Source organism: Microtus pennsylvanicus, chromosome 1 (assembly GCF_037038515.1).
Source record: "Microtus pennsylvanicus isolate mMicPen1 chromosome 1, mMicPen1.hap1, whole genome shotgun sequence".
NCBI lineage: Eukaryota > Metazoa > Chordata > Mammalia > Rodentia > Cricetidae > Microtus > Microtus pennsylvanicus.
The window spans coordinates 146,830,083-146,857,307 of NC_134579.1; the positions used below are offsets into that span (position 1 = coordinate 146,830,083).

Sequence of the window (27,225 nt, forward strand, 5' to 3'; positions counted from 1 at the left end):
ATTATGTGTGCCTGAATGGGAATCTATTAGTGCAGGCGCCAAAGTGTTAGATCCCCCGAGGCTGGGAATTATAGGTAGATTTGAACCTACAAAGGTAGATGCTAGGAACTGAACTGGGGTCCTCTACAAGAGCAAGAACTTTTAAGCATCTAGCCACCTCCCCAACCCTGAACAGTTGTTATTTTAGTCTGATTGTACACCACGGCATACAGAGGACAACTTGCAGGAATCAGTTCTCTCTCTCTACCATGTGGGTCCTAAAGATTCAACTCAGATCAGACAGCTTGGTAGTAGGCCCCCTTTACCAGTATTGTTAGTTCTTTATTTTTTTGACCTGAGGATTTTTTTTAAAAAAATCAAATTTGAAAGTGGGCATCAAACACATGTTCTGGTGTTGCTAGTGTTTTGTTGTTTAACAGAGATGAACAACTAGCCAGGGGGAACTTCTCTCCCTCAAATGGTCCTTTGGAAAGATGGTAACATAAAGCCAGAGGATAGCCCCACATATCCCTGGATTCACTAGGTACTTCTAGACTTTTGGGCCTCCAATGATTCCTGCTGTCTGCACACTGAACCATTCCATTACTGTGGCCTAAAGAAATGATCTATTCCCCAAACGTACCTGGAACCCGGTACCCAAGGATTCTAGCCTTAATATATCTGCTACAACTGTATAAGCCCCCCCCCGCCCCGCCCCCGCCAGTTTCTGTGAAACAGTCCTGGTTGACCTGGAATTTACTTTGTAGAGTGGGGTGGTCTTGAACTCAGAGAGCCACTTGCCTCTGCCTTCAGAGTGCTGGACTAAAGGTGTTCACCACCACTGCCTGGCAAAATGTTTTAATTTTGCTCATCTAAGCATCAGATCAACATTTCTTAAGCAGGCATATTAGGGTTCTCCAGAGTAACACAGCTGAGTCTTTTCATTCTCTCTCATATGTATACACACACACACGGAATTATTAGAATGACTTACAGGTTGTGCTCCAGCGAGTCCAACAATGGTTGTCTACCAATGGAAGGTCCAATAGTCCAGTAGTTGTTCAGTTCACAAAGCTGGATGTCCAGTTGATCTTCAATATATACCAGAATTACTAGGTAGGCTCTAATACCAGTGAAAGAATGAATTGGCATGAGAGGAAGGAAGCAGAGAGAAGTTTCCTATGTCCTTTATGTAGACTGCCAGCAGAAGGTGTGGCCCAGATTAAAGGTGGAGCTTCCCACCTCAAAAGATTTAATTAAGAAAAAATTCTTCCCAGATGCACGCAGGGGCTTGTGTTTTAGTTAATTCCACATGGAGTCAAGCTGACAACCGAGTATAGCCATCACAGCAGGAAACACATTTTAAAGCAATTATATTTATTTATATACATTCTTTTGGATTTGTCACTCACATACTTTATTCTGTATATAATTACCAGTGCAGTTTTTGGTTAACTGGGTTTTTAAATGTAGGAGCATTTTCATGTTTCCTATTTTCTTTAATGGCTAAATGAAGCAATTAAGAACTCCCTGATTGTTTCACCTGCTGGGTGGTGTCCTGAGCGGTCCTTCAGGCATGGGACTCTCCTGCAAAGCCTGCAGAGTGCATCTCAAGGCTGGAAAGGCAGTGGTTTTGAAAGGCACTAGGGCTGCAATTTGGACTGCTTCTTCTTGAACCTCATCCCGTGTGTTTTCTGATGTCCAATAAGGTGTGAGCTCTGAGTGAAAGCCCTCCCACACTTGGTGCACACATATGGCCGCTCCCCAGTGTGAGTTCTCTGATGCCTGGTAAGGTGGGAACTCTGGCGGAAGGCTTTCCCACATTGCTGACAACGGTAGGGCTTAGCCCCAGTATGAGTTCTCAGGTGCTGAGAGATGGCTGAGCGATCATTGAAGGTCCTCCCACACTCTGAACACTCAAATGGCCTCTCTCCACTATGAATTCTATAATGCTGTGTGAGGGAGGAGCTCTGAATAAACGCTTTCCCACAGGCCCTGCACGTGTAAGGCCGCTCTCCTGTGTGGATCTTCTTATGGACAGAGAAATACCTAGCGTTCTGGAACAGCTTACCACATTCACTGCACCGGCAAATCTGGCTCCCCTTGTGAATCTTGATGAAGAATATCTGCTGACCATGCTGGCTGACAGCTTTCCTACAGTTGCTGCCTTTCCTGGGAGTCCCCTCTTCAGAACCTTTGTGGGAAATTGTCACATGGGGGCTGTATTTGATGGATGTGTTGACTTCCCTGCCTTCCCCTCTTTCGGAGGTCTTTAGGTGAACTTTTATATGGGGAGTGCGTTTGATGGAAGTACTAATTTCCCCGACTCTTCCACTGTTAGAACCCTTCTGGTTCATTCTTACATGTGTCAAGGAATTCCTGTTTCCCTGCATTTTACCCCCTTCCCAGCCATTCTGGATAATTTTTACAGGTGAAGCCCGTGTCAAGGAACTGTTCCTGTCCCTGACTCTTCCTGCCCCAGACCCTGTCTGGTAATTTTGTATAGATGACCCTTGTGTTATAGAATTGCTGCTTTTCCCGAGTTTACCCCGCTCAGCACCTTTGTGCTGTATTTTTGGAGATGTATCAGGTGCCATGGCATGGCTCCTGTCCCTGACTCTACCGTCAGAGCTAGTGGTTTTCTGGTACACTTTGGCAGGTGTTGTAAGTATAACCGGATCTCTGCTGTCCCGAACTTTACCCTGCCGGTGGATTTTTATAGAAGGACCATGTGTCCTAGAATTGCCGTCATCACTGACTTGCCGCCCCACAGAGCCCTTTTGCTGTTTCTGTATGGTTGAATCTCGTGTCATAGAAATGTTTTTTTCCTTTGCTTTCCTCTTTCCTGTGCCCTTCTTGTTAATTTTTACATGCAAGTGCTTTCTAGACAGAACGTTGTCAAGTGAGCCCTGGCTTGTATGAAGCCTAGTTTGCCCCTGAGACTGCTGGCTTTCAGAGAGCTCTTCCTGAGGGAGGTCTTTTTTCTGTACAGGCTCGACCTGATTTGATTCTATGGTATGAATTTCTTGGACCTCATCTTGAGAGATACTTTCAAAGACAGTGGACTGAGCACCATTCCTTGAGAAATCTTTTGGCTTTGGGTTGTGAATTGGTTCTACCACAGAACTGGGTGATTGTGGAGTTAACTCTTTGTTTCCCAATGTAGGCTCCCACCCTGAAAGAAATCAAAAGATAAGCATGGTGGAGTTAAAAGTGCCAGAATGACAGCATAACAAACAGTATTAAAAAATGAGATTACATCCTCTCCTCAAACAGCAAAACCAGGAACAATCAAATTGGTGGCCAAGATACTGGGTGAGGGCAACCTGAACCTGAGGCTGTGCACCCAAGGTTCCCTACCCTGCAGGGTCACAGGTCCAGATAAAGGTCATGAACCGAGTGTGAGACCTTAGAGCACAGCCGCTCCTGACAATGAACAGAGATGAAGTGTGTACCCGAGGGGACCCTGTGGCAGTCTAAATGTAGGCACGGACTTACCCACAGAGACCAAGTTATCCAAGGTCTCCAGCATTACATCACGATACTCAGTCCTCTCCACGGGACCCAGCAGTCGCCACTCCTCCTGATTGAAGTCCACGGCCACATCCTGGAAGGTTACTGGCTCCTATATTGTTATACAAGTTTGGTGTTTGTCAAAGGGGGCAGAAGAAAGGCCACTGGGAAATTAACAGGTAGGGACTCCTTTGCTTTGGTGGTTTGCTCAGAGACAATGACTTCTCCAGCCCAAAAGAGATTTTTGGGTATTTCTCTAAAGTAAAGTCTGGGTCTCATGCTGGTAGACAAAGCCCATGATTGACAAAGAGCTCTAAATGCAATAAGTAAGCCACATCAATCATTGTAGCATCTGTATCAAGGATGCACTGTCTCCCTCTAGAAACAGCTTGTCCCCTAGAGTAAATCCCACAAGATGCAGTTCTTGCCTTTGTGGACAAGTCTGACCTATGTGGAGCATTCACTTATGCTATGTCAGTATTTTTTTTCCTCTTTTTTCCTTTTGGTTTTTCGAGACATGGTTTCTCTGTGCAACAATACTAGCTGCTCTGGAACAAGCTTTGTAGACCAGGCTGTCCTTGAACTCAGAGATCTGCCTGCCTCTGCCTCCTGAGTGCTGGGGTTAAAGATGTGTGGCACCACTGCCTGGCTGCTATGCTAGTGTTTTATGAGCAGCTAAAGATTCTGAAAGGAAGACTCCTCCACTTCACCAAGTTGCCTAGATTGGGGAGGTAATTTGCCCAGACAGAGAAGAACCTACTTTAGAAGGGACAGAATTTGGAGCAGCAAGTTTGGGATTAATCAGTTTCTTCCAATTCCCAGGCAGCAGCCTTGCTTGAAGCCTACTCTAGACTGCTCATTACATGAGAGTCAACAATTCCAATCACATGTCTGAGCCAATATAAACCATGCACACAGCAAACACCATTGACTCATCCCATATACACACCGTATCTTACGGCTGGCAGGGCTAATCCTGCTGCATGCACACCATCCAGTTTGTTCTGAGGCAGATCTGAGCTGTGCCCTTCTATTCTTAATTCCTCAACAGAGTGTTGAGGACAAGGGCTCTCTCATTCTAACCAGGGAACAGGGTGGTTCTTACAGGCTGCCTGTGGTTGCTCTGCTTTCTATATTCATCAGTCTTGGTTCACTTACTCCTGCCTTTTGCTTTCTCTATGGTCAGGTCACAATGTCAGGAGCAGGGCTGCCCTTTACACTTTGGTTGTTTCTGAAGTCCACTCAGTCCTAAGAACTCAGAAGGTTGAAACTGCCTATCTTGTGTGAGCCTCAGCAAGGCTCAGTGTAGAAGGGGTCATCTTACAGGTGCGAAGCTGTAACCTAAGTTTCTTACTTACCTCAGGTGATACAATAGCTGGTAAGGTGGCCACGTCCTCCTTCTCCTCTTTCAGTCCATCAGTGGCCTCATTATGGCAGGCAGCCAGAGCTGAAGGAGATGTCACATGAAGGGTTCAGTGGGGTGGTAGCCCTTAGGCAAGCAGAACTGCCAGGATCTGCAACCCTTGAGTTGTGCATATACATGTCCCTTGAAGGTCTATGCTGACCTCTTCACAATGGATAACTAATTCCCATATCTGGAATGGCCCAGACTCTCACCCTGCAAGGGCCACTAAGGGACTGGTATTTTCATTATTAAAACCTTTTCTTGCCTTCTACCTCCAGCTTCTGTTTCAGGCTCTGGCTTCCAAGGTAATGGCCTTACACTTTCTTAGTGGTAAAGTCTATTTCTAGCCTGCAAGCCTTTATCATGCCTGTGTGGCTGCCCTTCCCTTCTGCTGCCTTGGAGAAGGCTCTTTCTTTGGCCACAGGCTGTGTACCCATTTTGTGCTTCTGTCGCCAGTACTAACAGCCCTCCCACAGACTCCTTTAGGTCTGGCCATGCTCCATGGGCTTTGACAATACCGAGTCTACTCCAGCCAGCATGGGCACAAATGTGACTCAGGTTGTTGGTCTACCATGGTATCACTTCCAAGATATGGGGGACTTTCAGAGCTTTTGCTGGAACGTTTAGGAAAGAGACATCATATGTTTGGAAGCCTTAATGAAGCCAGCTGAAGGCAGCCAACTGAGATATGCAGAAAGATTAAGTTAAGGTGCTTATCAAAGTTCCTAGAGTTAGAACATCCTTGAATTCTTCCAGTAAAATTTCCTTCTTGGAGCCACTTTTAAGGTTTGTTGTTGTTTTTTGCATGATACCAAAGAATCCCAAATAGTACATTGACCACAAATAGTTTTCTCAGGGTCCTCAGTGGAAGGTCAGGTCATTAGGTTGTAACACATTAAACATAGGGCAAACTCAGTTTCATCTCATAAGCACCACTGCTTGTTTGGTGTTTGTAATTGTGGTCTATGTGCATGTGGGTATATGTGTGTTTGGTGTTTGTAACTGTGGTCTATGCATGTGGATATATGTGTGTTTTTATGCATGCAGAGGTCAGATGAGGGCCTCTGGTGTCCTGCTCCATCACTCTTTGTTATATTCCATTGAGTCATGACCTCTCACTCAACTTGTAGCCAGGGCAGCAAACCCCAGTGACCTTCCTGTTTCCATCTCATCTAATAGTGTAGTTACAGGTATGCATGACCATAACCACATTTTTTAAATGTAGCTTCTGGGGAGTCAAATTCCAGTTAATGGTCATTAACTGCACTCTACCCCCAAATTCTGGGGATTAAACCCAGAATGCAGTGCAGTCTAGGTTAAGTGTTCCACTATTGACGACCGCCCCAGCAGCTTTCTGTTTTGAGGCAGTCATGATAAGTTGCTCACACTGGCGTTGAGCTCACTTGCAGCCCAGGCAGGCCTCGAACTAGAGACCTAACTTACTTCTTGAGTATCTTTGATTCTAAGCCTATGTCATTAGGTCTGGCAAAATATATTACGGTTTCAGAGATGAGAGCTCTAGCATCAGTCTCACTAGCCTAAAGTCAAGACTCTTACAGGAATATGTTCTTTTGGATAAGGGAAGAACCCATTCTTTACCCTTTCAACTTCCACAGGCTACCCAGAATTCTTAGCTCATGGCCTACTGGCATTCACAAGCCTCCTTTTTTCCTCATTCTAGTCCTAACAGGTATCAGCGACAGAAGCAGCCTCCATAAACTCCACCAGTATCCGACCTTTCCACCACCTTAGTACTGTCATGTGTCTTCACTTGTCATAACACATTTTTCCGCAGGATCACAGGCTCAATAAACTACAAAGAACTGGAAGGCTGGTGATGGAGGAAGGTCATGGGTTAAAAAATAAAGAAACTGCTTGGCCCTCATAGGTTAGAACATAGGTGGGTGGAGTAAACAGAACAGAATGCTGGGAGGAAGAGGAAGTGAGGTAAGACACCTCAGACAGACGCCATTGCCTCTCTTCTCTGGGGCAGACGCGAGATGAAGCTCCAACCCAGGATGGACGTAGGCTAGAATATTCCTGGTAAGCGCACCTTGGGGTGCTACACACATTATTAGAAATGGGCTAGTCCAGGTGCGAGAGTTAGCCAAGAAGAGGCTAGATATAATGGGCCAAGCAGTGTTTAAAAGAATACAATTTGTGTGTTGTTATTTTGGGGCATAAGCTAGCCAGGCGGCCGGGAGCTGGGGTGGCAGCCGGGAGCCGGGCTGTGGGAAGAGGCCCGCAGCTCCCTACAACAGGCTGGCTATGTGTCAGGGGTCCCAAGAGAACAGGGGGAGGGGAAGCACTGTATCTGAGTTTCCATTGAAGCCCATGATAAGTTTTTGTTTGGGAGAACAGGGCAGGAAACCAACCACTTCAGATTTCTTAGCTTTGACCTAGTAACACATGGAAGACAGATGTTTGTGGTCTGGAGTAGGAACAAGTCATCCTTAGTTGGCTTGTTCCTCCACTACTCCTCATTCCTCCACAAAGCCTTCATAGAGAAGTTTTTCACCTTACCCTTCCATGAAACTCACCATCTTTCTTAGACATCACGGTCCTCTTCTTCACCAGGGCCACTGCTGCCTGGCAATCCTCTGGGTACTGGGATTCTACCCATACCCGCAACTTCTCAGGCAGTGCATTCAGGAACTGCTCAAGCACCAGCAACTCCAGGATCTGTCTCTTTGAATGTGTATTGGGCCGCAGCCACTGGTGACACAGCTCACGAAGCTGAGACACAGCCTTCCGGGGATCGTCTGATTCTTCATACTGGAAATGTCGGAACTTCTGGTGAGCAACTTTCGTGTCAGCCAAATGCTTGCTTGCTTGTTGAGCTGGCTTGAGGCTACTTGGGCTCCGGTCTTCTCCATTTTCAGGATAGAGGGATTGAATCAGGGCATTCCGGGGACCAGCCACATCCTTGTTCAGTGTAAGGACCTCAACAACCTTGATCTTCATCAAGGGATTCTCATCAGGAAAGGAATTTATTTCATGGTCCAGAGAAGGCCCAGAAGATTCTATAAGTCAAAGCCAGAGTGAAAACTAGGCAGGGTGGCACACCCCGGTAATTGCTATTCTTGGGAGCCAGAGGCAAGAGGGGAATCCCTGGAGTAAGAGTCTAGCAAAGTTTACATATTCAGTTCTAGGCCAACCAGAGTTACAAAGACAGACTCATCTAAAAAACAAAGACAGGGTTGAGTATGTAGCTCAGTGGGTATTTGGGAAGCCCTGGGTTCAATTCCCAGCAATGCATTAAAACCAGGCAATGAAATGCATGTCTGTGATCCCAGTACAGAAGAGATAGAGGTCAACCTTGGCTACAGAGCAAAGTCAGGCCAGCCTAGGATGCCTGAGACCCAGTTTCATATACATGTTTTAAGGAACATAAATATTGTTTTATTCAGTATGTAAGCAGCCGGCTTATTCTTATATACAAAGAACTATTACTAAGTTACTGTAGCCTATCTGTATAGATTACCCCCTTCTCTTATATAGATTTTTAACTTGTGTTTTATTTTGTACATCAGTTGTTTGTAAATCATTGTTTTTGTCTAAAGAGAGAGAATTCACGTACTACATTTTCCCTTCTCCTTTCTAAATTTTATTTCTTTGCCTAGGGCCTAGCATGCACTTACCAAGTGTTCAACCACTGAGCTATAATAATGAGAACTCACACTTTTTTGGAGACAGGGAAGCCAGCACAGTTGGCCTTGAACTCTATGTAGTAGAGCAGGACTTTAAAATTCTGATGTTCTACTTGCCTCCTGAGGTCAGAGATTATAGTAATTCACAGCATACATGGTTTATGTGGTGCTGGGGATTCAGCCCAAGGCCTTGTGCATGTTGGGTAAATAATTTGCCAGCTGAGCTACATCCCCATCCCTTCTTTCTGCTTTTTATTTGAGGACAGGTGCTCACTAAATTGACTGGTCTTGAACCTGTGATTCTGCCTCAGCTTCCCAAGTAGCTGGGATTATAGCCCTATAACTCCAGGCCTAGCTATTTGTTTCTTGCTTTAAAAATACATTTTTTTATTTTTTCAGAATGACGTATCCCCCTCATCACCTCCCAAAAATATTTGCCCCAATGCTTTGTTCATTGATTTTAGAAATGTATTTGAGACTGTCCAGTCACACTTAAGAGAATCATAACATACATATTTGAGACAGACAGACGGATGGCAAACAAAGGTCCTAGAGAACAAATACATGGAAGATGAGAGAAAATGTGCTCTTTACAAAAATCAACAAACCATGCAAACACACTACTGGATAGGCTCTAGCCAAAGACATGGCCACTCTAGATTCTGGTCTCTCAAACAAATCAGTAAGACTCTGAGTCCTCAGAGGTCTTTGAAACATATTCTGCCTCAAAATTTCCCTTTACTCTCTCAAAGCCTGGACTCACACTGAAATTCTTTCTGGAGACATGCCCTTGTTTCTTGGGATTTCTTCTGCTATGTATTCACTCGGTAGTGTCTTTCTAACCTCCAAGCATTTCACTCTATTAGCCAACTGGAATGGATAGAATTATAGTAATGATTGCTCTCATTCACAACATTTAATATTTAAGTCAGATAACAGAATTAGAGAAGTCAGAAATTGCTTGACTACAGTTATAAATTCGTGTTATTCAAAGTTTGTACAGGGTTTGCACTTTTATGACCTCTGACATTTTCCCTTTCCTATTCTCTGTAGTTCTTTCTGTTGAGCATCTGTTTCTCAGAAAATGTAGGGGTTCAAGCTGATGATTTCCCCATAGAATACATCCAAATGGTCTTTGCTCATATGAGTCCTCTGATCCAGAACACAATGAGGACTCCTACTGAAGTTTCCCGCACTGTCATGCTTACAGGGATCCCCATCGGTAAATTCTTTAACCTTCAGTGGCTTCCTAACAGCGATGACTTTCTTCAGACTAATGCTGGCATGACTGCGACAGCAAACGAGAGAGCCGCACAAGGAACTGGTCCTACGTCATGCACATTCCTGTGGCTTCAGAGTTCTCAGAGGCTATTATTTGGCATAAGAAAATTTCCAAACATAAAATTGTTATTTTTTCTGGGGAGGGGGTCTCATGTGAGTTTTCTCCAGGTAAGACTAACTTAGGTCAGAAGCTGTTCCCGTTCCAATTCTATTTCTAGGCTTTCTTTCCTTAGAGTGAGTTCTCAGAGAGTGAATATTGAAAATTTCACAGAAACTCTCTACAGATTCATATCTGGTTTTAGTCTTCTAATAGTTGAGGAGGTCCAAGCTGAGCTAAAATTGGGCTTTCTCATACTAAATACACTGTACATTGTCTTTTTTTTAACACACACACACACACACACACACACACACACACACACACACACACACACACACTCTCTCTCTCTCTAAAAGATCTCAGAGAACAAATACATGAAAGATGAGAGAAAAAGTGTTTTTGGACAAAAATCAACCAGTCACACAAACACTGTACTAGGCTTTAGACAAAATGTATGTTCATTCAAGATTCTAGACTCTCAAACAAATCCATAAGGTACTGAACACTCAAAGTTGTATATATGTGAAATTCCTTCATTTTCCATATATTCCAAACTTTCATATAAATATTTCTTTCATTTTCCATGTTTGTTCATTTTTATTTTCTGTTTCTTCGAGCATGTAGACATCCTCTTAAGCTATACAAAAAATTAAACCCTGCAATATCTGCCTCTTTCTCAACCAAAAGAGAAAACACTTGTTTTGTAATTTAAATTCAAATATATTTATAAACTCTTTTATTGTTTGAAAGTGTTGCCACAATCAAATTTATCAGGTTCAAGCCTCCCCCCCCTTTTGTTTTTTCTAGACAGGGTTTCTTTGTATAACAGTCTTAGTTGTCCTAGAACTTTGTAAACCAGGCTGGTCTCAAACTCACAGAGATCCACCTGACTGCCTCCTGAGTTCTCCAGCACCACCTAGCTCCTGCTTCATTTCTTAAGTTGACAATATCAAATTTTGGGCTAGAGAGATGGCTTAGCAGTTAATAGCGATGGCTGCTTTTGCAGGACCTGCGTTCCACTCCCAGCATACACATGATGGGCTGAAACCACCTGTAACTCCAGTCCCAGGGAAAAGGATGTCCTTTTCTGGCCTCTGTGGGAAATGTATGCACATGGTGCACAAATATATACACAGGCAAAATACATGCACATAAAAGAAAAAGTTTAAAAAGAAAAAAAGTTTTTGGAGGTTGTCCTTTGATTATAGCTTGTTCATTTACTAGTTAGTCTTTCTCTCGCCTTCCTTTCTTTATTTCCTGACAGGTTCTATATTACATTGGTAGACTAGAATTCATAGATCAGCCTTCCTCTGCTTCCCAAGTGATTTGATTGAAGGTATGTGCCACCAATGCCTGGCCAAAAATCTCTTTTATGCATCGATTTTCTAATGATGAAGACTAGTTAACATTCAAGCCTTTCACTTGAGGGACATACATGTGCTTTTCTGAATGACCAAAGAAAGACAACAGCTGAATATATGAGCTCCCACCCCCCTTTTCCTTTTTCAAGACAGGGTTTCTTTATGTGTACCCTGGTTGTCCTGGAACTCACTCTCAAGACCAGGCTGTCCTTGAATCCACAGAGATCCACCTGCCTCTGCCTCCTGACTGTGCCCCAACATCACCCAGGAAGCACAACCTAATCCATTTTTTTTTAAAACACATTTTCCCATGCAGTCAAAGCTTTCTTGAGGAAGAATGACATTTACCTTAAGATTTATCCATTTTCTCATATCACTTCAACAACCACATTCCATGATGTCATTCTAGCTATGGTGGAAAACTGGAGAGGCATGCAAGCTGAATTGTGAAAAACCATCCCAGCTTTCGATTTAATCTCTGTTCTGTGCATCAATAAGCGGCACAGCACACCACTGTTGGGAGACTAGAGGAGACATATTATCTCATTCAATAGTAATATCTGACATTATAAAATCTCATATTTTTATTTGCTATCTGGACCTCTTGAAATTCAAACAAGTGCATTTGATTAGCTTAGCAAACCTTCTCGGCTGTGTCTAAAGCTGCTGTTCATTTCTAAGGTATTGACAGCACAAGCAGAGGCACGGCACAGTTAAACAACTTTTAGGGTGGATGGTATTGGGTAGTTCCTTACCTGATTAGCACAAAGTTTTACTTAACAGTATGTCATTATGGAGAGAGAAAGAAAAACAAAGGTTTTACTTCTCAAAATAGGTTATACCAGCTTAGCCTGTTTGTGCGGCCCAGAGCAGCAGGACCAGGACCTGTCCCTGGCACTTGAGCTGTCTTTTTGTAACCTACTCCCTACGTTGGGACGCTTCACTCAGCCTTGATGCAGGGTGAAGGAGCTTGGTCCTGCCTCAACTTGATATGCCATGCTTTGTTGACTCTCTTGGGAGGTCTTATCCTTTCTGAATAGAGAAGAACGAGGAGGAACAGAATGGGTAGAAGGGAGGAGTGAGGGAGGAGAGGGAACAGGAAGAGAGGAGGGAGGGGAAACTGTGGCTGGTATGTAAAATAAATAAAAAAAATTAAAAAAATAACAAAATAGTTCATACCTTTAAAGTAAGTTAATTTCAAAATTTCAGGTTATGTTTTCCTGGCAATACAAGGCTGGGTATGTAGCCCCATGGCAGAAGGCCTGTTTGGCATATAAAAGGCCATAGCATCAGGTTCCAGAACCACAGAAAGAATGCTTGCAGTAAACAGACAGAGTACAAACAAATAGACACAGAATATCCCTTCAGCTTCCTTCACTCATATGAATTCTCAGTAAGCTGTTCACTTACTAGGTTCACTGGGTCTACCCTTGAGTCATACACACTCCTTAATTCTCCCTAAACCTGCTGCTACTCTCTCAGAGCAGGCAATTTCACCCCTCGATGCTACCAAAACTTCCTTCCTTCCTTCCTTCCTTCCTTCATTTGTGTCCTTCCTCACAAACCAACTAGAGCGAGCTGTGAGAGGCCATGTCACACCACTGCGCAACAACAAAAGCCAGTCCCTCACAGTTAATATGGCCCGTGTCTTCTGCCAACTTAACCTGCACATATTTATATTTTGGTTACCTACTCCTAGCCACAAAATAGAGTCCAGAGAAGGGGTGTGCGAAGTCAGTGATTGCAGTGCCTTTGGCTGATAATCATCACCGAAGATGACACCAGATGGAGATTGACAGGTGAATGGTGCCAGAGGCAGTGGCTCTGATGCTATTCCCACCAGAGCATTAAAAAACCAAGAGATGCATCCGGTAGGGCATGGTGTGCTTTATGCCCAACAGTTGAATAGAAAAGTTGAGGACAGCAAAACCAGTGACTACCACCTCGTCATTCACGAAGAGTAACACAAGGTAGAACCTTACAGCGAGGCACTTCTTAGATCTGCTACGTGACCACTAACTGCTCAAAGGAGAAAAACCACTCCGACCACCTTGGAAGATTCTGTAATGGAAACAGGAAGTATTATTTTCATCCACTTCTAGCACTAGATTAATATTTATTCATTGAGATGAATGTTGATGTGATACTAAGCTGAATCTAACATCACTCTCATCAAAACCAAGATATCTTCCCATTAGGTTAGGCCAGTTTCCCACTCCTCACTTTCAGAATCGCAAGGTGCTCAATATGTGATGATGCAACTATGAAATTATCTAAAGCAAAGACAAGATTAACGTAGGGCTGAAGACACGGCTCAGTGGTATGGCGGTTTGTGGGAAACTGATACCCATGGGTTTATGTGTTTGAACCCTTGGTCCCCAGTTGGTGGCTTTACTTGAAGTTGTGGCCTTGTCAGAGGAGGTATATCACTGGGGATGTTTCCAAAGTTCATGTCAGTCCCAGTCAGCTATCTCTCTGCCTCCTGCTCGTGGATCACATGTACGTGCTCAGCTAGAGTTCGAGCACCATACCTGCCTGCCTGTTGTCATGCAACCCACCGTGATGGTCATGGGCTAACCCTCTGAAACTGTTAGCAAGGCCCAAATACATGGGGTTACAGGGTTTGGAGTTGCCTTGCTTGGTTTTGACCTTTTTTGGCCCAGTGTTTCCTTACTTTTCCCCTTTTGGAATGGTCACATATATTCTGTGCAATTTCTGTGTGGAAGTATGTAACTAGCTTTTTAAATTTAAAGGGTATTCCAGGTAAGAGTCTTCCTTGAGCCTCAGAAGAGACTTTGAACTGCTTTGTTTTTATTTAAAATTTTATTCATTATTAAGTACTTGGTGAGTGTATGTGTATGTGTGTGTGAATGCAGTGCCCTCAGAGGACAGAAGAGGGCGTCAGATGCCCTGGGACTGGAGTTACAGATGGTTGGGAGCCACCATCATGTGGGTGCTGGGGATTGAACCTGGGCCCTCTGCAAGAACAGTCAGTGTTCTAACCACCGAGTCATCTCTCTAGCCCCCAAGACTTTGAACTTTTAAAGTGCTGAGACTGTGAAAGACTATGAGGGGTTTTGAACTTGGACTGAATGCATTTTGTATTATGATACTGCCATGGACTTATGGGGCCAGGAAATAAAATATCTGAATATTTTGTTCCCAGTTGGTGGAACTGTTTAGAAAGGATTAGGTGTGGTCTTGACAGAGGAGCTGTGTCACTGGGAGTAGGTTTTGGGATTTCGAAAGCCCACATCATTCCGCTATCATGAGCTCTGTCTTTCTGCCTGCTTGTGGGTGAGGATGTAAGCTCTCAGCTACTGCTCTAGTGCCGTGTCTGCCACCTGCTGCCATGCTCCTCACCATGATGATCCTGGACTCACTAAATGTTGTCTCTTATAAGTGGCCTTGGACATGGTCACTTAGATGTTCACAGCAACAGAAAAGTAATTTAAACACCAATGTTTAGAGAATTTAGTGGGATAACAGATTCATCTGAACAACCGTGCAGGAAGGGACTAACAAGAACAGGTAACAGCAACAAACTTAATGTACGTGCTAACAGAATATTGTCAACTAACCCTAGGCAAGGTGGTATTATCCAAAGGACTAGATGGCCAAAAAAAAGTTGTTTTTTTTAATTACAAAGGGAATGAGAACTTGTTGAAGTTCACTAATATACAATAAAATGTGCCCTAATGCACCGCTAGAGAGGAAAAGCACAGAGTTCAAAGCAAAGAGCACAGAAGAGGCTTTTACACTATGACAATAGTCATTTAGTCTATGGAAAGATGGTGTTCCCAACAAACAGAAGAATGAAGCCGTATATGGGGCTGAAAGAACTCATGTCCACCAGGTACAAGTGAAGCTCGATAATAGAATAACAACAAAAAAGTAAAAAATGCCTGAAATCAAGAAAGTGTGCAGACAATATGCCTATGTGGTTAAAAACAAAAACAATCAACAAAACTTAGAAGAGAAATAAAAAGAGGAGCCAGTGTGGTAGCACACATTTGTAATCCCAGAACTTCTAAGGTAGAGGGATGATCAGGAATTCAGTTAGGTAGCAGGTTGGAGTCCAGACCTCACCTCAAAACAAAACAGAAAACCAAAGCAACCACCAAACCTCCTACCACATGAACCCCAAATACCATGAGTCCCACTCCAAATAAAGACTGAGGGTGCAGATGTTAGTTCAGTGTCTGTGTTGCTTACTGTATGAAAGACCCTGGGCTTAATAACCAGCACCTTGAAAACAGTGACTGCGCACTGGAAAATAACCTGTACTAATTACAACATGTTGCCCGAGTTCCCGTGCTCTCCACCGCTTAGAAGACATTAGTCTCAGAACAATCCATAGGCCCATCCCTTTTGGGAACTCCCTCATGCCTGGCTCTCACCTGGACAGGTATCTTGAGGAATTTCTCTCTCCACTGGCCAGAAGTCTTCTACTTCTTCTAACTGAGATATCACGTTTGGCTTGGAAAAGTGATGTTCTGCTCAGGGGAAAAGAGACAGGGCTTGGGGAGTCTGCTTAGAGAACATGCTGTTCTGCTGTAACAGTCTATTCCTTCCTGACCCTATAATAATAATATTAGGACATAATGACTTTAGGCCTTGGGCAGTGACAACTATACATCCATTCCTTTAGTTGGATTTCTTGGGTTTCCTTGACAGCAGAGGAACCATAAAGTAAAAAAGGGAGATTGCTCAATTGGGGGATATTCTGAGGAAGCTTTTGCTTCTTTGCTAAATGTGACAGCCGAGAAAGAACTGGTCAGGTCAATCTACTTTGCTTGTTTCTGCCTAAACATAGACATCAAGCTTAGAGCCACAGTTATGTAATAGTTAGAACAGAAATATTCCTAAGAACCACTAAGAAAACAGTCTTTGATGATACCCCTGAGCTGCAGGACACCAGTATCTCATACACGGGAAGTGTCTTAAAAGTTAGAGTCAACTGTCACTGCAGCTATAAATAGCCCTTATAGGCTCCGCCCAGCGTTCAGGGGATCGGATGTATGGATTGGATGAAATACCTGAAGTTATACTCAAAAGCTGCCTTTTTCTTTTCTACCAAGCTCTCCACTGCCATAACACTTCCACTCTGGTCTGTCCAGGATAAGCCCAAGTGCAACCAGTTCACAGGAACATGTTTGCAGTTTAAAAAAGGGGGGGGGGAGGAGGAAGGAGGTAGAGTCAAGAAGACTGGCCCTCAACTGTGATGAGTTCATGTGCGCACCACCCACCCGAGGCCCAGACAGATCTTGATCAAGGTGGAGGCTGCCTTACCCACTGAAATCATGTTATTATAGTTCTCCAGCATGATTTCCCTGTATAGGCACTTCTGTTGGAGGTCCAGCTGTGCCCACTCGTCCTGGGAAAATGTCAGTGATACATCTTCAAACTTCACAGAGTCCTAAAACCCACAGAATGTTGTTCAGCCAGGGGTCTTCCTCTTCCACAGTGCCACGAAAATGGGAAGGCTGACCAAGATGACCAGCAACATTTTACTTGTCTTAAGTTCCTTTGTCTGAATCCTCGAGCAAATCGCTCTGCCACTCATCAGGAGGACACGTGAGACCTCTAGTCTATGAAAACCTTTCCATTTCTCATTAGCCAGGGGATAGGACTCTTGGTTCCCATCTACACCGTTTTTCCTTTTATTGTCACCTTCTCAAAGCAGTTGCTGAAACTAAATACGAGCCTATCTTCTCACACTCGTCAGTTTCTCCCCACACTCCCAGTTTAAAAAAAGCAGAAAATAGTTTTAAAGCCCTGGAGAGATGGCTCAGTGGGTAAAGGTGTTTGACCCACACTTTGGAAGGAGAGAAGCCATTCGGAAAGCTGTCCTCTACACGCAGGTGCGTACCCACACACAAAATAGATGTAACAAAGTTTATTTTTAGTTGAAAAGCTTCAATCTCGCCTGTAGAATCCCTAGTTCAAAAACTGGTTTATTTGTTTCTTTCATTTTCTATCTAACCACCCTCTTGGACAGCGAGGCAGTCCTTCACCTCTTCCCGGAAATCTAGGATATTCGAGAACAGATGTCTCACCACCAGCCGCCCCCATCTGGGGCAGACTCAAAAGCTGAAAGAAACCTCTACTCACATGGGGCCACGTTGTTGGAAGCGTGGAGGCCATACTCTTCTCCATGTTCTCTCGAGGGAGTAGGCTGGGTGCTGAGAAAACTGAAGGTGGAAGGAGAGTGGGTAGGGCTAAGGACTGTGCTCAGAAGCTCTTTCTACCTCTGCCCTTAACCGGTGCCTCAGCGGACCACCCCCCATAATGGAAAATGCCCAGTGAGTCCTCTCCCCTACTCCCACTCGCCTATGAGACAGGTTCCCCTCTAACCGCGAGGGACAGATCTTCTGATGTCCTCCAATGCAGAACGCGGTGGGTGTTCTTAAACAGTGTACCACATCCAGAGCGCGATAGCTACCTCAGGCTCCAGATCCACGACTACACAGATCCTTCCGTGCCCGTAGAAGTGGAGGCTCAAGCAAAGCCGGCTGGGGGCTCCAGAGAGTGTAAAGTAATAAAACAAAAGACGGGTGCTGTCCCCGACGGGCTTTTACGGCAGGACTCACAGCGCGTGCTAAAAGACACTATGGCGCTCGCGCGTCGGTCGGCCCCGAACTGCGTCAGCTTACAGGTCCGGACTACAACTCCCAGACACCCCCGCGGGCGTCGAGCGGCAGTAGTAGTCAGCGGCGTCCGTCTTGTTGGCCGCGAAGCTTAAGTCCGTAGAAGTGTTGTTGGCGGCCAGAGAACTAGGAAGAAGCCTTTTAAGGAGGACACTAAGTCGCTGAGCCCCAGGACCTCTGTTCACCGAGACCGAGGATAGGAGAGAGTCGAACTTACTAATGGGAGTGAACGAGCTTGGAAAAACCGGAAGTTGGAAATGGGCAAGGGGTGGGCAGGAAGTGCTGGTCTTAGGGCACAGGGTAGTGGGGAGGAGGTTCGTGTGTGTGTGTGTGTGTGTGTGTGTGTGTGTGTGTGTGTGTGTGTGTGTGTGTGTGTGTGTGTGTGTGTGTGGTTGTGTGTGTGTGTGTGTGTGTGTGTGTGTGTGTGTGTGTGTGTGTGGTTGTGGGACGGACAAGTGATGGGCAGGAAGTGCTGGTCTTAGGGCACAGGGTAGTGGGGAGGAAGTTCATGTGTGGGTGTGGGGTTGTGGGACTGACGAGGGATGGGCAGGAAGTGCTGGTCTTAGGGCACAGGGTAGTGGGGAGGAGGTTCGTGTGTGTGTGTGTGTGTCTGTGTCTGTGTGTAGTTGTGGGCTGGAGGTAGGAGAAGACAAACTCATTTAACAATTTCGTGAGGGGGAGGAGAAAGGATGCAGTCTTGCCGAAGGTTCACAAAGTATAGAAACAGAAAGTCAATAGGCATTGGAATTAAAAGCTTGCGTAAGTTTCTATGAGAAGACAGGCGTCTGCGCCCGGATTTCTAGAGTAGGCAGGGCTGAATGGTCTCGCAACGTAAAGGTGGCATATGTGTGGAGACTTGGTGAACATGAACTATATGGTGGGCCACACTAAATGTCCCCTCCAGTTTTCCCCTGCAGAAGAAGGGATATGGAGGAAAACTAAAATTTCCCTCAGCCCCAGGGAGACTAAATGTAAATGTCCACACAGGGTCTGAAGAGATGCGCTGTTAATGGTACCCTACACATAGGGAGGATGCAGGTCCTGGTAATGTCGGTGACCTGTGATTAGGTTTGCTCCTTGTGACCGACTGGATCATATCCAGGAGGTGGGAACCTGAAGTTTGCCCCTGGCCATAATCTAGTATGTTTTTTAACTTCCTTTACAGCTCAGAATGACAAAGAACTCTATTGTATTTCTTATACTATCTAGTATTTTCTTTCTAGGGTCTCTTCATATTCTGTTCTGACTGATGTAGTCTTGTTTTACTTGGGGTCCAGATACTCTGATGTTCTCTTCATGACTAGAGACTACTGACCTATCCTCCTCCACCCAGGGTTTGTGTATTCTTTTGAGGTTTCTAAATAGGGACTCAACAACACTGTGTTTATTTGTGGTTATGTTGCTTGTCCTTTTTTTTTTTGAGACAGGCTTTTTTTTTCTTTTTTCTTTTCTTTTTTTTTTTTTTGTAGCTTTGGAGCCTGTTCTGGAACTTGCTCTGTAGGCCAGGCTGGCCTCGAACTCACAGAGATCTGCCTGTCTCTGCCTCCCAAGTGCTGAGATTAAAGGCATGTGCCACCACCACCTGGCTATGCTGCTTATTTTTTTTTTAAATTATTTATTAAGTGTACAGTGTTCTGCCTGCCTGCATGTCTGCAGGCCAGAAGAGGGCACCAGATCTCATTACAGATGGTTGTGAGCCACCATGTCGTTGCTGGGAATTGAACTCAGGACCTTTGGAAGAGCAGGCAGTGCTCTTAACCACTGAGCCATCTCTCCAGTCCCTGTGCTGCTTATTCTTATGACCAAAGTACACTATACATTGTTCTTAATTTTTACTGCAATTAATTTTTATGTATTATTATCAACTCGGAGATCATGCTATGTTTATTCTGATGGTGATGGTCTTTATATCTTTTTTTCATTTATTCATTCATTCTGGGTCTCATATATCCCAGACTGTCCTCAAACTCTGTAGCCTCAATTTAATTCCTCTGCTAGAATCAAAGTTGTGTACCATCCTAGTGGGAAAATTTCAGAATCAGTGACAGTAAACGAGGTATAGTAAGGACCAATGAGTCATAAGTTAACACTCACATGTATATGCACAAAAACTTCAATAACTTAAACAATATTGGAATAAAGGGATTTTTAACAGTAGAGTCATAAAAATAAAATGTGAGATCCATTTATTGGGACATGCAGAGGACCTCTTGTCCTATTTGAGGGTAACTTTTGAGGTGCCTCAGTAAACTTAAATGGATGAAAATGCTTGTATTCTAGAATTAGAAGCCAGTGTCGCTTCTTCCCTTCATTACTAGATTCAATAATATTTCCAATATTAATGCAATGGAGCTTTGGAGGGACTTGGTATCTTGGGCTTTGTTTTGTCCTTTCCCTAAAAATGTAAGGGGAGGAGGGAAGGAATCTGCTCCTCCCCCACATAGGAATGATTTGGATTGGATTCAAACTCAAGGAGAAAAGTCCATGGAAATTACTTGTTCAGAAAGTGTGTGTGTGTGTGTGTAAGGGGAACCGGGGAACCATCTTGACAGCCCCAGCAAAAACTTTCGATGACTATATTAGAGTTCTTTAGAGGAACAGAACGGATAGAATGAGTCTGTCTTTCTGTCTATCCATCTAAAGGATGGTGTGTGTGTGTGTGGAGGGGGAGAGGGCAAAGATCAAGAGCTTCCTTCTCTGTCCTTTGTATAGGTTGCTAGCAGAAGGTGGGCCAGATTAAAGGTGGATCTTCTGACCTCAAAAGATCCCAATTAAAAGTGGACCTTCTCACTTCAAATGATTTAGTTAGGAAAAAAATCCCTCACAGGTGTATTCAGCCACTTTGGTTTTTAGTTAATTCCAGATGTAATCAGGTTGACAAACAATAATAGTCATTATAATGACATTAGACTGTCACAAATAATTCAGGATAATTTCTCTTTCTCAAGATACTTAACACAGTTCCATCTGTAAATTCCTGTGTGCCCATGTGAGGTAATGTCCATACATGCTTATATGGGTTAATATAGTCTTCAGAAGAGGAAAGGACATCATTATGCCCACCATAGGGAAGTCGTCTTATACAGACATGCTTAGGTTGCACTGGCCATAGATGACACATCTACTTCTTAGCTGTGGGAAAGGCAATAGCTAGAGTTTTGACATCTATGGGAAGGTGGCGGTGGCAGGATCTGCTGCACCAAAAGAGGGTGAAGTAGCAGCAGTCAATACAGAGGTCAGCTTGAGTGAAACTCATCTGTTCCAGGGGCATCCTCTCAAGGTGAGTTTTCACAGGCCCAATCTGAGGGCAGAGATTTGGATTTGAGCAAAATCTCAATGTCCAAGGAACACTCAGGAAAAAAGAACCTTGGCAGAAAGCTTATTGGGAGTGCTTGAAAGAAGAGATGGATTTCCATGGTAGGTAAGGAGAAAGAAAGGCTGAGTATTTCTTTCAAATAGGAAGGAAGACGACATTTCAAAGGATTCTTAGTGAGTGAGAGGAGATCTTTAGGGTTCATGTGTGAGACCATTTTACTCATCCCCTTTCCAGGTACCCTATTAGCAATCCATGGATGAGGATGCCCGACAGTTCAGCAGTAGGGGTGAGTCCTCAGTGTAGCCATCTGAGTTCTGTTTCCATCGTCACTGTGATTAACCCACAGACCTCTTAGTTACCTTGATCTGAGCCACTCACTGAAAGGTATCTTGATGGCAATTGGGTTAAATGAGTGAGCACACATTGAGAAGCCTGTCGTTTTGATTAAAGATTTGGAAAATGACCTCTAAAGATGTAACCTGTGACTGTTATCCTCAAGAAGGACCAGAGACTTTGTATATGTATTAAATGTGTTGTGATATGAAGATTATCCTGGATTACCCATTGTAGTCATGTGTCTTTACCAGAGGCAAGCAGAGAGATTTGAATACACACATACACAAAAGAAGGTGTCGTTACCACAGAGGCAAAGGTTGGAGTTAGGTACCTATAAACCAAGAAACTAGAACAACCACCAGAAGCTGGTAGAGGCATAGAATTTATTCCTGAATAGTACTGCTGAAGCCTCAGTGTGATGCATAGTCCTGCCAGCTCCTTGATTTCAATCTGTGATACTGATTTTATACTTCTGGCATCCAAAATACAAGAATAAATTTTTACTAAAGTTTATCTCTTATTTTAAGATAGTTGTAGTAATGGAGTTAAAGCAGCCATAGGAATGCAAAATAAGTACATTCTATCTTTGCAGGCAGCTATAAGGTAATTGACAGCTAATTTAAAAATGACCAATATATGGGCTAGAGAGATATTTAGTAGTTAAGAGTGCTTACTGCTCTTCCAGTGGACCAGGGTTCAATTCCCAACACCCACCTGTGGCTTATATTGTTTGTAACTCCAGTTCCAGGGTATCAGACAACCTCTTTTGGTCTTCATGGGAGGCATGCATGCAAGTGGGTAAAATACCCATATACATTAACAAAAAAGGATAATTAGTATGAACACAGCCTAGGGAAAAGATGAAAATTGAGTGTTTGGAGTGATTGCTGAACTGCTAGATCACACTGTTGCTATAGCTATATTGGTGATCTAACTCTCTAAGCATATAAATAAAAAGTTCTCTGATGGTGTTAGTCTGAGGTGGGCTAGCTATTAACAGTTACAGAATCTCACTCATACAAGTAGCAGATCCATTTTTGTGTTTGCTTTTGGTTTGGGGTTATTTCAAACTGAAGCATGAATCTCTGTGTCACATTAATTGGCATTTAGTTTTAAATATCTTGTTATCTTAAAATTTGTGTGTGTGTGTGTGTGTGTGTGTGTGTGTGTGTGTGTGTGAGAGAGAGAGAGAGAGAGAGAGAGAGAGAGAGAGAGAGAGAGAGAGAGAGAGAATGTGAATGTGCACATGAGTACAGGTGCCTGCAGAGGCCAGAGACTTATTCCCTGGAACTGGAGATTATAGGTAGTTGTAAAGTTTCCTTGGGTGCTGGAAAGTGAGTGAACCCGGTCCTTTGCAAGAACAGTATGCACTGGTAAACACTGAGCTAGCCCCTTAAGAGTTACTTTATGTGTATGTGTTTGTGTGTTTATGTTCACACGTGTGTGCAGGTGCCCTTGGAGGCCCTAGAGCAGGAATTTGTGAACAGCCTAGTGTGGATGGTGGGGCCTGCATTCCAGCTCTCTGATAGAGATAAATGCTTCTAATTGCTCAGCCATCTCTTCAGCCCCGGTATCTAGTTTTAAAATGACTTGGCATGGCAGTGCACTCTTGGAATGCTACTAGCACTTGGGTCCCAAGGTAGAAGGTTGACAAATTCAAAGTCAGTTTGAGTTTTAGGCTAGCCTGTGATACATAGTAAGCCCTCACCTCAAAATAATAAACAGTTTTTAAGCCAGGTGGTAGTGGTACATGTCTTTAATCCCAACACTTGGGAGGCAGTAGTAGGCCTATGAATTCAAGGCCAGCCTAAACAGTCAAAGGACAGCAAAGGTTACAGAGAGAAACCCTGTCTCACAAAAACTAAAATCCAACCAAACAATAAAACATAAGAAGTAACAGTTTTTTAAATGGATATATAGGGGCTTGAGAGATGGCCCAGTGGTTAAGAGCAGTGCCTGCTCTTCCAGAGGACCTGGGTTCCACTCGTAACATCCACATGGTGGCTCACAAATTACATAATTCCAGTCTCAGGTCATCTGATGCCTTTTTCTGGCTTCTGGGGGCACCAGGCAGACATACATTCAAGCAAAACACCAATACATATAAAATAAGAAAAACATGATGTTTTTAAATATATATATGTGTGTGTGTATGTATATATATATATATACATACATACGACATAGTGATATATATATATAGTGACAAATATAAAGTCCTCATCTTTTCAGGTCAATAAAATTAATTTTTGAGAGTGTTTCATGTAGCCTAGGTTGACTTCAAGTTACTGTGTAACTCAGATGACCATGAACTCCTTAGTCTTCTGATCTCCCATGTGCTGACACTAGAAGCCTCTACCGTAATACCCAGCTTCAATGGATTTTCTGAAAATCTGTTTTTACTTATATGTATGTGTGTGTGCCTGTATGAGTTTGTATACACCTCACACATTTGGAAGCCCATGGAAGCCAGAGAAGTTGGGTTGTGAACCATTAAGCATGGCTGTTGGAAATGGACTCAGGTCATCTTCAAGAGAAGCAAGCGCTGTTATCTTCTGAATCATCCTCCCAAATCCCCTCAATGGGTTTAAAACATAGAAATGCATATGTGTCTATCACATAGGTAGCAACTGTACACCTTCAAACACCCCGTACTACCCGAACAGTACGAAAGAAACCACTATCATGATTATCCCCCATTAGTTTTTTCTTTTCTTGCATCTGGATTTTTCATTCATCAATGTTTTTAAGTTTATGCTAGTTACTGTATCAGTAGTTCACTCTTTAGCTGTTGTGTAGATGTACCACATTTTGTTCCTTAAGGTCTTTGGAGTGCTCATAGTTTTTCCCCTTAGGACTAAAATGTCTATGGACAGCACCTCTTTTAATTGACTTTTGGGCCATAGCTCACATATCATTATGAGTTATTGCTGTTATGTTCTCTTAGGGGAATTTCTCCAGGAAAGAAGATAGTTTTTGAAATTTTACCAGCCTGAAAATATTTATTGTCATGTATGATTGCTATTTTTGTCAAGCACAAAATTCTAAAAGTAGTGTCCTTTTGTTACCGGAATCTTTTCTTGTCTTCTAATACTTAGGATTTCTTCTTTTATTAAATTTATTGAGTTTTTCAATTTATCTTTATGTGTGTTTGGCCTTCTTATATGACTGTGCACCACATGCACGCTTGGTGCCTGTGGAGGTAGAAGATGGTATCAGATCCCCTGGAAGCGGAGTTACAGGAGATTGTGGGCCACCATGTGGAGACTAGCACTTGAACCCAGGTCCTCTGGACTAGCAGCCAGTGAACTTGACCACTGAACTACCTCTTCAGCCCCATGATTTCATGCTGTGTTGATTCTCCATTTTTCTGTAAGGGCTTTTGGTTGAACTTATCGTTATTCGTGGCATATGAACATTAAAAGCAATGGTATGTCTTTTCTTGGCATATGAACACTATAAAGCAATGTTATGTCTTTAATTCTGATTAGATATTGGTAGTCTCTTAGGACTAAGAAGTTGCACACCTAAGTAAATAGTGCAATAACACTGACAACACATTGATAAGTTATTATATTCTGACTTGTTTGCGATGAGAACATACAGAATATACAGGGGAAATTGAAGGTGTAACCTCCAGCCCTTTTCAAATATTTTAAAAATCACATACATTGATTCTGAAGAATATGCTGAGGAATATATGATATCTGTATGGATTTTCAGGGTTGGTGATTTTCTGAAAGTCTATGATGAAGAAAGCTATGTTATTTACAGCATTTGCATGAAAGTTGATTATCCATTGCAGTCATTTTATCAAACAGTGGACATCAGATCAGACCCTTGGTCCCATTAGGTTTGTTTTTGATGTAAAACAAAGGGACATGTAGAAAAAGCTGCTTGTCTGACTGAAGGAAGCCATGTGGGAGTCTTCGTGCATTTAGGTAATGTATTTGTTCATGGACCCCAAATCACTTTAGCTTTTCTCCACCTTTATGATTTATCTCTTGGTGCGGGAAGTCCTTCTGTATATCTGTTGCTTTTATTGGTTAATAAAGAAGCTGATTTCGGCAAATGGCTTAGCAGAATATAGCCAGGCTAAAACAAGTCTGCCTGCCTGCCTGCATATCTGTCTGTCTGTCTGTCTGTCTGTCTATCTACCTACTTATCTATCTATCTATCTATCTATCTATCTATCTATCTATCTATCTATCTATCTATCTATCTATCTATCTATCTATCTATCTTATCTATCTATGTAGAGAGAGAGTAGGCAGAATCAAAGAGCCGCCATGGAGCCGCCAGAGGGGAAAGACGTGAGATGCCAGCTGGTAGGCCATGAGCCTCATGGTAAAATATAAAATAATAAAAATGGGTTAACCAAAGATATAAGAGTTATCTAACAATACACTTAAATGATTGGCCAATCAGTGGTTTAAATAATGTAGTTTCTGAGTGTTTATTTTGAGTCTGGACAGCTGGAAAGAAACAAGCGGTCTCCTACAACAATCTCTAATGGCAAATAAAATGGAATTTTGACTCTACTTCCACGCTGATCATGTCTGATGAGTTTCTCTATCAAGTTTTCTGGTTTAAAATAAAAACTGTGTCTTTAAAGGTGTATCTTTAATCCCAGTACTCAGAAAGTAGAGGCAGTAGGGTGAGACATGAGGGTGAGCACTTTGAAGTCATTCCCTGCTATATAGTGAGTTTGATGTTAGCTTGCGATATGTGGAACCTTGTCTCAAAAGAAAATTAAAGCTTCAGTTGGAAGATAACAAAATCAACTTTACTTATAGAGAGCTTCCCAGTAGGAATCCTCCAACATTGATTACCCAGAGCAAGAAGCAAGAACACCAAGAAGCTTATGTTCATTGATTACACAACATGGGTCTCTCAGTATGAGTTCTCTGATGTTGCCTTCAAAAAGCTGAGTGTTGTCTAAAGCCGTTTCCACAATGACCAATGACTGCCTCCTTCATGTCCCTCCCCAGTATATAGTTCATGATGCTAGAGAAGAACAGTGTGTCCACTTAGAGCATTTTTCTGCTGTATGACTGTTGAAATGTACCGAAAGGGATCTTTTCCTGGAAAGACTCTTCTACACTTAGCACACTTAGAAGATCTGACTCCCGAGAGTTCCCTCACAGGTCCAAACGGCCATGCCTTGTGTAAAAATGTTTTTACATTTATGTGAATGCTATCCAGTATGACTTCTCTAATGTCAAAGTGTACTTCATGAAGAGATTTTTTTTGTTTTTACTCTTGGGATGACTCTAGTGTCTGTCACTGGCCATTCTGTTGAGTAAAGATGGTAGGGAGATCTGTGTAGCCATTACCATATTCCTTACATTTAAATGGGCTCCTTCTCCAGGAGTTATCCTGCATGTACTGAGGTTTGTGTTCTGTCAAAAAATTTTTTTGGTGCATATATTTAATTTACATGATTTCTAAAAAACAAAAAGACACCAGGAAAAAAAAGCTGTTGTGGTGGAGCATATCTGTAATTCCAACACACAGGAGGGAGAAGCAGGAAGATCAGAAGTTTAATCTGTAAAATTCAGTATACTAGTAGTAGTCCAGTATTCCCTATTCTCTTGCAGTATATGTAGTAAATAATGATTCTGCATAAAATAA

At 43.1% G+C, this 27,225-nt stretch overlaps 1 protein-coding gene across 3 annotated transcripts in view; it reads right to left on the reverse strand.

Annotated features, from left to right (window-relative positions):
- Znf274 (zinc finger protein 274) overlaps positions 1-18,011 on the reverse strand; it is a 28,009-nt gene extending 9,998 nt beyond the window's left edge. The window contains exons 1-8 of one of the 3 annotated variants that reach the window (XM_075991694.1): positions 17,735-18,011; positions 17,404-17,483; positions 16,582-16,708; positions 15,690-15,785; positions 7,438-7,920; positions 4,851-4,939; positions 3,478-3,604; positions 1,624-3,154 (exon numbers count right to left, since the gene is read on the reverse strand). In XM_075991694.1, coding sequence (XP_075847809.1) covers positions 1,624-3,154; positions 3,478-3,604; positions 4,851-4,939; positions 7,438-7,920; positions 15,690-15,785; positions 16,582-16,708; positions 17,404-17,448 — 2,498 coding nt within the window. In that variant the 5' untranslated portion in view covers positions 17,449-17,483; positions 17,735-18,011. The other 2 variants (XM_075991703.1, XM_075991713.1) reach the window with 2 other exon arrangements.
- Positions 18,012-27,225: the final 9,214 nt, after the last annotated feature.